The sequence below is a fragment of the Mesitornis unicolor genome, unplaced genomic scaffold (genome assembly GCF_000695765.1).
Source record: "Mesitornis unicolor isolate BGI_N332 unplaced genomic scaffold, ASM69576v1 scaffold47031, whole genome shotgun sequence".
Classification (NCBI taxonomy): Eukaryota; Metazoa; Chordata; class Aves; order Mesitornithiformes; family Mesitornithidae; genus Mesitornis; species Mesitornis unicolor.
The window spans coordinates 2,761-13,698 of NW_010164180.1; the positions used below are offsets into that span (position 1 = coordinate 2,761).

The following is a 10,938-nucleotide window of genomic DNA, read 5'->3' on the forward strand; positions in this document are numbered from 1 at the left end:
CAAAATACCAGCAGTTGGAATGTGGCAGTTTTCATGTTTACAAGCCACTTTAGTCACTGCATGACAATATTCTGCTACTTCACAATGGTTTACTTTGAGGCTGTAGAGGGGCTACCCTGAAGTCTTCCTAGATGTGCTGGAGAGATGGCTGGTAGAAGAGGGTCTCCGTCTGATAAAGCAGTTTGTAATCAACTGGAAAACCACTGGTCAAGCAGAGAAGCACCTCAGTGCAGAGGACTTACAAAGGAAGTAGTTCCCAGTGAAACACCATCACCTTCTGCTTGGCCAGTGGCTAACACTGGAGCAATGAGTTCCTGCATCACTAGGAGATGATTTATTAGTCACAAAGGTTGTGTTATATTTTTATTGTCTTCACAGATAAATCAGGCCAGCAAGACATCTGTAACCGTACACACAAAATATTTATCAAAACAATTAACATTACAAATCTCCTTTTAAAATAATTTATTTCACTGATTTCTTTTTAAATGGTACTGTCTTACAACATACATTATTCAACAAAGATGTGCTGAACAGACTCTAAAATAAGAAACACTTAAATTAAGCAGTTGTCTTCTATTAGAATTTCAGTTTCACCCACATCCTAACTTGTAAACGTCTGGTGGAATACGTTGTAGGCTTGGTTTTTGTGCTTACAAAAACAGCATCGAGTTTCCAGATGTTGAAAAGACAAAGTTAATTGTACGATAAGTATGCGTTCAGTTCAACATTCAAGGCAACCGAATGATTCTGTCGTTAACGTTAGCATCATGTATATTTTAGTTCACTGCACTAACATTTAAACTAAAACTTCAAACCACATAATCTTTTAAGTGACTAACATTTAAAAGGCAAGCAGTAATATCCTGAAAGCTTACGAAGGACATCAGCACACAGCTAAGATGGGGTATCATTGGACAAAGGCTGCGGATGTGTGTATGGCTGCTTTTTTTTGTACGAAGCCCACCTGCAGACGGGGCAGCAGTGTCGCCCGCCGGCCAGACACATCACGATGCAATTCTGGTGGAAGACGTGGCCGCACGGCAAGCCCATCAGCAGACAACCGTTTGCAAAATTTTCTAGACACACAACGCATTCTGTACAGTGCAACATCTCGGAGGGCCAAGCTGACCAGTCCGGCTCCATGTCACCTGCGGCGCTGTATGAGCCATAGGATCTCGCTTTCCGTCCGTATGGCTCATGATGACAGGATTTATTGGCACATGAACAGGTCCCAGGGCTGCACCGAGGCTCTCCCTCGCTGCGCCCAGGAAACGCGTTTAGCTCATCGTCCTCCGAGACTTCTCTTTCACTGCTGAAGACCTCTTTGTTTTCACTGTCAGAGTCACTTTCGCTGTCTTGAAAGGTTTCCGGCGTTTCCTCATCAGAATGGGCGCCCAGGCATTTAAACCTCCACATCGGTAAGTTTTTTATGTAATCGGTTGGTATCAGAGGGTGAAGCCAGAGATCAGGGAAGGCCAACCGCTCCAAGAACAAATCCGGGTCTTCATCCCAATCTGAGTCAAAAGGAAAGTGTTGAAAAGAAGCAATAGGATGAAACAAGTAGCTGGTGTACCAGTCCCACAGGCTTGACAGCCACTCCAGATTATTGGCGTTGACTTCGTCGGTGTTGTTATTGCGTCTTCTTTTCTTCTCAAAGTAATCGATTAGTAAACCGTGACCAAGGTACGTGCTGAGGAAGAGGGCTGGATGTGAAGAGTAGAACATCCAGTCGGCTCTTACCCAAGAAGCCAAAGTAGTTGTGTTCGAGTACCTGAAGAGTTTTAAACTGTACTCATAAAAGCTGTCTAAGTAGGGTAGTTGCAAAAACCCTAACACGGGTAGCCAGGAAATAATTAATAATGAATTATACGTCCCTAAAGTGCTTATAAGAACCACAAACCGCTTTATAGTAGCGCCTTGTGTAATAAACAGGTCCATCCAAGCCATCAGATTAACCAAAACCAAGCTCAAAACAAATAAATCATTAACTTCTGGTTGTAATGAGCGCAAAAAGGAATCCATGGCACGTAGTGATATGAATTCACCAGTGTTGTTTCCATACCTGTAAATCCCCTCAGGAGTCCTAAGTATGTACGATGGTGTCTTGTAGACACCAATTTCTGCCATGTAACTTTTGTTGTCCCAGTTTTCCACGTTCACAAAAATAAACTCTACTCTTCCAGTAAACTTTACACTTAGTGCAGAAAAGAACGCCGGAGGCTGGTCGAGGTTGGCAAACAGGTATATTTTCACACGGTACTGGTCGCTTTTGTTCCATTCTTCTTTTAAATGTTCAGAGTTGTAGATGGTTTTAATCCGAGAAGCAGCATGGGCTGTGATCCATTTGAAGATGTGCTCCACTTCGATTTTGCGCCCGCTGTATTCCTTGAGCATTACTTTTCCCTTGGAGGTACTGGTTTGTGGAACCGACATAATGAGGGTGGATTTCAGCCAACCCCTCCTCCTGCAGTACCTATGAAGAAAATGGCAAGTTAGATTGCAGAGTTTCATACTGCTGGAGCTGCAATCCTTAAATGTCTACTGAGCCCCAAAATGAGACACGCTGAGCACCTGCAAATCTTTACATATAACAGTAGGAAATACGGGCACCCAATATTCACTGGCAAAAATGTATTTATTCTTACAATACATTTGCTATGTATCTTATGGAAATGTTGTAGAGATATGTATTCATAAAACAGGAAGAGGAATAGTGTTAATTTTCACGTTGGCAGTTGCTTTAACAAAGCTGACAAGGATTCACTTCCTACTGGGCCCATTTTGGAAGGATGCAGACGGGCCAAGAGGTGTGGTGAGAGAGCTCACCACAAAAACCAGCGGAAGAGGAAGCAGACGTGTGCTGCTGGATGATCTGGGCTAAAAGAATACAGGCAGAGTGCTGAGATGGGGCGAACTCCAAATCCATACCTAAAAGAAGTGACCCTTCAAGGCTGAACCCCGAGTCATGGTCTAGACCCCAAGTAACCATGAGATTCGGAAGTGATTCAGAAGATCCCTTCTCTCGTGTATCTTTTGTATCAGCATCACAACGCCACCCAACTTATCTAGTCCTTTTTAGGAAGTGTCTGGCAAGAGGAGCCCTAAGAGATTACCCTACTAATAACGGTATCCTGACTACTGCAGTGTGCAGTGCTTTTCTGAATTTTAGCTGCAATGTGATGAAAACTATACACCAAGGTTACTCAACAAAACATTTCTTGTATTAGGAAAAAATGAATTCATTTAAAACATAATATTTGATTAAGACTAGTTAGGAGCTATGCAAAGAGAAACACTGCCAAATTTTTAAGATGCTCAAATACCAGTGTTTTGATTATACAAGATTATTTTGCATAAGCACTGCAAAGTCTAAGAATTTTCTCTTATGATTAACTTCAAGAATTCTCTAAACACTTAGGACTTAAGCAGTGTAAGACATGTGCGTATCCGTGCATACCACTGGAATTCCAGACAAAGTTTCCTGTCATGTGAAGCGAATGCTTCCAACAAATTGTTTAAAAAACCCCATTTTTACAGCAGCACAGCACTACTTATTTGACTCTGCTGTTCTTCCTTGTTCAAAATCACATGCAAACAGCAGTGAATCCTGCACAGCTCACTGTATGTTGTCAAAGGGTGTGTGGAAGTTTATGTAGAAACATACACACATTTCTCAGGGAACTGGATTTGTCAGTCATCCTGAGAAGCAGGCACTGTTTGCAAGGTTCATGCTAACCTGTGTTTCTCCTTTCTAGGTGGTGATACAATGACTCTACAACTAGTCCAGTTCTCTTACATGGGCTATAGGTGTTCAGCTTTGTCCTAAGCAAGCACAGTTCGTGTCCCTGAAGACCTGGACTATAAGGCCAGATTCTTCTACTCGTTCTCTTCCATCTCTGTATTACACCCCACAGAGTCTAACCATGTATTTCCCACATGATGCTTTAGGAAGCTGCAGATCTGTGTTTATGGTGCTGATAAATAATGTAATGGAGAATTCTGAACAGGCTTTAGTAGAGATAAAAAACATGAATAAGGCCACCCTCTGTCACAGCTACTTTTACAGCACAGCAAGCCCTGCTGCCAGAACACAGCCCAAGCCTTAAGATATTCTTGGGATTTAGATAATCCTTTAAGAATATACCTGGGGTCACTGGAACAGTTAAACGTGCCAGTACGTATGCCAAATCTGGATACTTTCTTCACCATTTTCTCCCAGTGGACTTTACCCACCAGCGGGCTTCTGTCGTTCGCTATGACCTACGGCCAAAAGGAAATAATAGTTTAATACCACAGTCAGTTTGCTTCCTGAAATAAAGAGTGAGTTTCCTGAAAACAGAGATCTAGTCACCCTTGATATTGTTCTCCCCTTCTCTTAGAACATACAATAGGATATAAAACTGGTAGTCACACTGAGTGTCTTTGGCAAGTGAAGCTTTAAGACAGAAATAGAGTTTCTGCAGAAAGACATCAAATGCATCATCACTGTAAGTACCTGTTAAGATAAACAAATCTGTGGTAGCTAACAGAAACCTTGGGGAAATAATAAAAATATCATTAACCACTTCACAGTAGGGGAGAAAGGAAGAGGGTGCAGCAGGTTTCTCTTCTTCGCAGTAAAAAAGCATTAGTTTATTACCGTTCTCCACAAGAAGTTACAACGTACCAAAAAAATGTTGTCTCAGAGCGAGTAAAATGGGTTAGAATGTATGTACCTGGTACCAGACCAGACTGCCAACAACCGCTTCTAAGCAGAGGAAATCACTGATTAAACTCCCAGATAATGCCTAAAAATCTCGACTCCTTCCAGCTTTGCCAGTGACTCACTGTAACTTTACACGACTGCTCCACCAACTCCGCCGTCCTGGCTGCCAGTTCAGGATGATAATTCACTGTGATCCAACCCAAGGTCTAATTTGTTCTAAACTTGTATATTAAAGTAGTACTTCAGGTTTCCTAGATATAAGCTTCTACAAATGACAAAGCAGCAGCACTCATCCTCTGACTTATTACTGTACAGGGAAGGGGAAAAAAAAAGAAAAAGAAAAACCTGCCCGCCCGCAGCTGACAGGTAATTTTGAATGACATGACTGATCACGCATTATTCCATGAGCTGTCGCAGTTTCTATTTTAGAAATGCCTCACATGCTCCTGCAGGCTGACTGGCAGCCACTTAAAAGACGTTTTTAAATTAAGTTTTGAAACTTCCATTTGTTAGGTGTTTGTTTACCCACCATTAAACTTCTCCCAATCATTGTCTGGCTTAATAACCTGAAATGTCAGCTTTCCTCTGGAACTTGGGTTGTCACCATGATTAACAGTTCTCTATGTACAGGCTGAGACACAGAGCTGGAAAGCGTGTCTGGCCTTTGAGACTCAAAAAAACCCCCTACCTGCTTTGTGCTAAGTAGCAGCCGCTCAGAAACTAAAAATAAGAGAATTCACTAAGCAGAATGTTCTACATAGGGAAACAAAGTTAAACTGAAGTTACAGGTTACACTCTCATTCCACAGAGCCCAGCATGTTTAAATAAAACCAGAGGTGAACATCTAGATGAGAATCCTTCAAGTTATTCTCAAAACACACACATCACATAAAAAAGCCTTTCTGATTACCTGAACGTAGTCTTTGAGCACTGAAACAACCAGCAGGGGAAATCTGCCGTAATACTGAGGCTTCTTCTAGAACAAGGGGAAATGGCACCAAGCTGTGCCAAGGGAGGTTCAGGTTAGAGATAAGGAGGAAGTTCTTTACTGAGAGGGTCGTCAGAAGCTGGAACAGGCTGCCCAGGGAGGTGGTGGAGTCACCATCCCTGGATGTGTTTAAAGAGCGGGTAGACGAGGTACTTAGGGATATGGTTTAGTGGGTAGACAGGAACGGTTGGACGTGATGATCTCAGAGGGCTTTTCCAACCGAGCGATTCTGTGACTCTTTGCATCACCCAATGTAACTGAGACCATTACTTTGGATATTTTAAACTTCTCCCTTTCACATCACCCAATGAAACTGAGACCGTTACTTTGGATATTTTAAACTTCTCCCTTTCAGGTACTTCAACTACAAGGGACCACATTCCTGAAGCCTCAACGCCAGTACATCCTCAGAGCTCCTGTGGCGTGATAAATGCATCCAACATAGAAAGGAATCACTATGTTTTGTTAGTAAGCATAAAAGTAAAACACTGGTAACTGGATTACTCCTTGGTACAACTACTCAGAGATCGTTTGCTTCCCAAATTTTGTGTGCATGTTCTGAAAAAGCCTAGCACAGTTGTGGAGAATACACTAATGTTACGTGCAGGAGAACACATCCTGCTCAGCTGTTTCTTCTGTCTGGCATTACAATATTCACTTTCAGCGTCAAGAGAAGGAGATCTGTTGCAAATACAGTCACCAATATGTTTTACTGTCCTACTGCTGGATGTTTTAATACCAGTTTAATTCAGTTCCTATGAAAAAGTCTTTCCTCTCGGAGAAAGTTATTTATGCTGAAGGACAACGACAGAACTTGCAGTTCGTATTTTGTAACAAAACAGAGAGACCCCTGCTATGGTTTTGCACACTGAAGCTTTGTAAAATTTCTTGGGGTCATGCTTTCTTGTGTCATTACGGCAAAAAAAACCCCTCGAATAAACATGTCCGTGGCAGCTGCTCCTTGCAGACAACACTCACTTACAGCACTCGGAGTTCACCACACAGAGGTAAGGGTTTGTATTTTGGAAAGCAGTCATCACCTCTGCAGGTGAAGTACTCTGAGAAAATGCTGCGGGTTAAGGAATCACAATGTAATGCAGTTTAAAGATAACTCGCAAACACTTGTAACAGATTTTATTTAAGGAGTGTGAATTTTGATAAGCTAAGAAATTTAGCTTGGAAACCTGTGACTGAGGAGAAGAGGAATTTGAGTGTGGAGAAGGCCTGGAAATTCTTCAAGGCCAAGGTGTTAAAGCTATCAGGATTTTATATTTCAAGCAAGGGCCGAGCCCTGCACTCCGTCCTAGCAAGCACTTCCAAAAAGATGTTAGAAATAGTTTGAGAATCTACAAGGAATGAAAAAAGTCAAAAGGAAGAAGCAAAGAAAGGTGCGAGAGAAATTTTAAAAAAAAGAAGTAAGGAAGAATGAGCAATTCAAGTTAGACCATACAGCGTATTACAAGCTACATCAAAAGGTTTTTCAGCCATGTGAATATGAATAGAACAGGGGAAAAGCAGCAGGACTGCTGTTCAATGATGATAGGATAGAAACGTAAGATAATTTTTTTTTCAAAGTTAAATTAATGCTCTGACTCAGTTTTCAGTGAAGAGGAGCGAGCTGGCCACGGACAGGTTAGCGAGTTTATGGGAAGAGTTAAATCAAGAGTAAGCAGGCAAGCTCCATCCCACAGCTGAAATACAATGAGCACACAAAATTACACATGTAACTGCAAAGGCTTCTCACAAAACCCTTGTCAGCCTAATTTACATTTTGACAGGAGAATAACAAGTTAGTAACTATATTTAAGAGCGAATGAAAAAATTATCCCACCAGTTTGATCTCAAGAGCATGCAAAACTATGGAGCCAATTTTAAAGGTGCAGAGATGGCTGAATTTTCCACCCCTTTCCAGCATGGAATTACTAAAGATGTACCACTCCCAAATAAGTGGAGAGTTAAAAATCCATCTTTTCCTGGAGGAAGAGAACCGAGTTTCAAGAGAAACAGAATGTATCACCCTTTTTGTGCTTTGGTGGTTTATCTAGTACTGTGCCACATGGAAAACTGTCACGAAAACTGGAGATAGGTTTTTAGAGTAAGTTAAAAAAAGAAGTTTTAAAGTGAGTAAGAAATTGGCTAAGGCAAGAAAACATCAAAATGCCAGAGAGGTGCTAACAGACTTAATAGATTTACCTTAGAGCTCAGTTCACCATATATTCCTATTAATGTACCTTCTGCAGAAACATGAAGTCTCTCAAAACCATTTGTAGATGACATAAATTGGGAAGCTGGTCTATGTACAGAAAGGATTTTAATGCCATACAGGAAGAGCTGCACAAATCTCATAATCCAGAGTGTCAGAAATGAAATTGAATTCAATACTGAACGGGACACTCAAGGAGTTCAGCAGTTTGAGACAGTCACGGGAGGCAAAGCTGGGGTCTGCTAGAGGATCCAAAAGGAACTCTGAGCCATCAACGTTAACTGGCTGTGAAATCAGCAAAGCCCAGGGTGCATCATGCCTGACAAAACAAACTGGTTGATTGATCTCATGTACTGGGAGCAGTGGGGTAGACATCAAGAGTCAGTGAAACTAAAGAGCGACATCAATTTAAGCACTATAGAACAAATTATCCATGAATATGCTTAGGCCGGAAGTCAGACACACGTTTCCAAGAAGAGAGCAGTCAAGATGAGTATTACACTCCGACAACTTACAAATTAAGAGAGAGAGCAAGCTGTTTTATAAACATCTATTCCATAGTCTAGCAGAGCTGAACTCGCCCATCGAGATCTCTTTCAGTCATATGCTCTACCTCATTTTAAAGAAATAAAGGCGAAGCTCATAGCAGAAGGTAACTTTTAGGACATGAGCTAGCACAGCTGGGAAACAACCACCACATTTAGAGGAACACAAACCCATAGAGCTTTTCTTATTATTAGCTACCTCAACAACCTGCAACATATCATATGTCACAGTGACAAATAAGACAGGGAAGATAACCCAATTAATCCATTAATCATCTTAATGGGCTGAGAGAACCCAACAGGATCAAAGTAACCCTGCCATTTAACAATCCCACATCACGGAATAGATCTGCTCCCTGATCTACACCTAACCTATGGAAAGACGGAGATTTGGAAATCTCCTTTATTTCTACATGTTCTGATTGAGTTTTCTTGTTTAGTTTCTAGAAATACCTAAAAGAGTGGCTTCTAGATACCACAGAAAACAAAGTTAAAACACAATTCATCTAGGGATACAGAATACTGAAATAATCCTGATGATTTCAGTAGGTATTTGCCCAGGTAACTTTTGCACTGGAAGAGCTCTCCAGACTTTGAATTAGACAGAACTGTCCCAAAAGAGGCCAATCGAGAATGTAATTAATAGACTCATTTTGATCTGTAAGTTAAAATAGTCATACTTATGTCATTAAAGAAGCAAACAGACCTTAAGAGCAAACACCCTGGAGACAGAAAGATAAAAACACTTGGAAAAATAGGACAAAGTCAACAAGACGCTTTGCCCCTCCTGCTTAATCCAAACCAGATGTGTCTCAGGTGGATGCCTTGATACTGCAATGTCTACTTCATTACTGCCACCAACGCAGTTGCTCCTTAATTTCCCAGGTATCACTAAGGATTTGTTAAAAATTATTTTATGAAACATACATTCTTAAAATAAATACCAGTAAAAGATGGGACAGAAATGGAAGTGGCTCGAGGAAACACTGCTGCTGTTAGGGAGTTTCCTGTAGCAATGTGCTATGCAAAGACGTTCCTGCTCTGGTTCTCCAGCAGCACTTGAAGCACAACATGATAGCAGCCTTGCTTAAGCATTCTCCTACTTTGTTTTCATTTAAACCAGATATTGTTCAATCCCTTTTAGACAGGTATGTGGAGATTTCTAAACAGATCACTGTAACAAGATTTGGTCTCAGTAATTTTTGCAGCTTACTCACAGCTACAAATGTGCAAACATCACAAGGCATGGGAATGAAAGCCAGAGACTGACAAATGCAGAACAAACAGCTCTCATTATTTTAACCCTTTACCAATCCTTCAAGTATTCTCTCTGCTTTCTCCTATGGCTAAGATACACAGAGAAAAGAGACGTACTCTTTGATGCATAGGAATTACAGCATGATGGAGGAAAGAGCTTACACATACCCTCATAGCAAAGATACTAAAATAGGATTAACTGATATTTCTTTAATGAGGAATAATCCCTACAATGTACTGCACACCAGACCAGGTATACTGTCCAGAACAAAACCAACACTCCTGAACAAGTTGCCTCCACTCCAACAACGTGCAGCAACCTGGGTACTTTGCAGACCACAGTACACACAAGGGTAAGTTCCACAGAACCTGAATGCCCATGAAATAGCTTTTTTTAAAGATGCCATTTTAAAATCAGCTCTTACAACTAGTTATTACCGCTTCTAACAGCCTCAGGAACCTTAAGTAACCTCAGTAACACGGAAGGGAAAACTTCCCCATGAATTTTCCACTTTGCATGTTCAACAACCCTTGTGCCTTGCTAGTTTGATTAAGAGTTATTCCATTTGTGTTTGATACGTCGCACTACAGATGGGAACAACACTAAAAACCCCCTCAAAGCAGAAAGCAATAAGTGTGAGATCACCACAATACAGCGGAAGCTCTGAGCTAAGTCATGCACATGTGGTTCGTATATATATTTTTTGTGATGGGAAAATATTCACATTGGCAGCACCTCTCAGCCTTTATGAGATAGGAGTATGTGCTGTGAAAGGGAAAGAAAACTGTATCCAAATGAAAGCGCTGAGGGAAGCTCAGGCATTATCCAACCTGGAATCCAGCCAGGATACCAGGTGTCAGGCACACCTGCTCGCACCAAGAGCACACAATTCTGAATACGCACCAATAGTCAAAACTTGGTTTTACAGCTTTGCCACAAAGACAACAACTCCAAGTGCTCATCAACTCTCGGCATTAGGGCACTGTGACCGGCTTTAAACCACCAGGAAGAACAAAACCTATCAAATAAAGAGACCATTTCCTGCTGCAGGCACAGGTAGTGCTCTCGGGAGCGGTCAATCCTAGCCCAGCCTCAGCAGAGTCAGTCTCCACATGAAGGAGCACAGACATTGGAATTGGAAAAAAGGGTAGGATTTTGCAAGAGGCAAAACCGATTTCCAACTTCTTTAATGAACTGGAAAGGTTTTATGTATGCGAGAACTGTCAGTCTGGTTCA

General features: G+C 41.4%; 1 protein-coding gene across 1 annotated transcript; it reads right to left on the reverse strand.

Moving 5' to 3' along the window:
- Positions 1 to 450: 450 nt before the first annotated feature.
- RNF103 (ring finger protein 103) lies at positions 451 to 4,273 on the reverse strand. Its single transcript, XM_010194183.1, has 2 exons — positions 4,148 to 4,273; positions 451 to 2,476 (listed from the first exon to the last, which is right to left on the reverse strand). The coding sequence occupies exons 1-2, from the start codon at positions 4,210 to 4,212 to the stop codon at positions 898 to 900; spliced, it is 1,644 nt and encodes a 547-aa protein (XP_010192485.1). The 5' UTR covers positions 4,213 to 4,273; the 3' UTR covers positions 451 to 897.
- Positions 4,274 to 10,938: the final 6,665 nt, after the last annotated feature.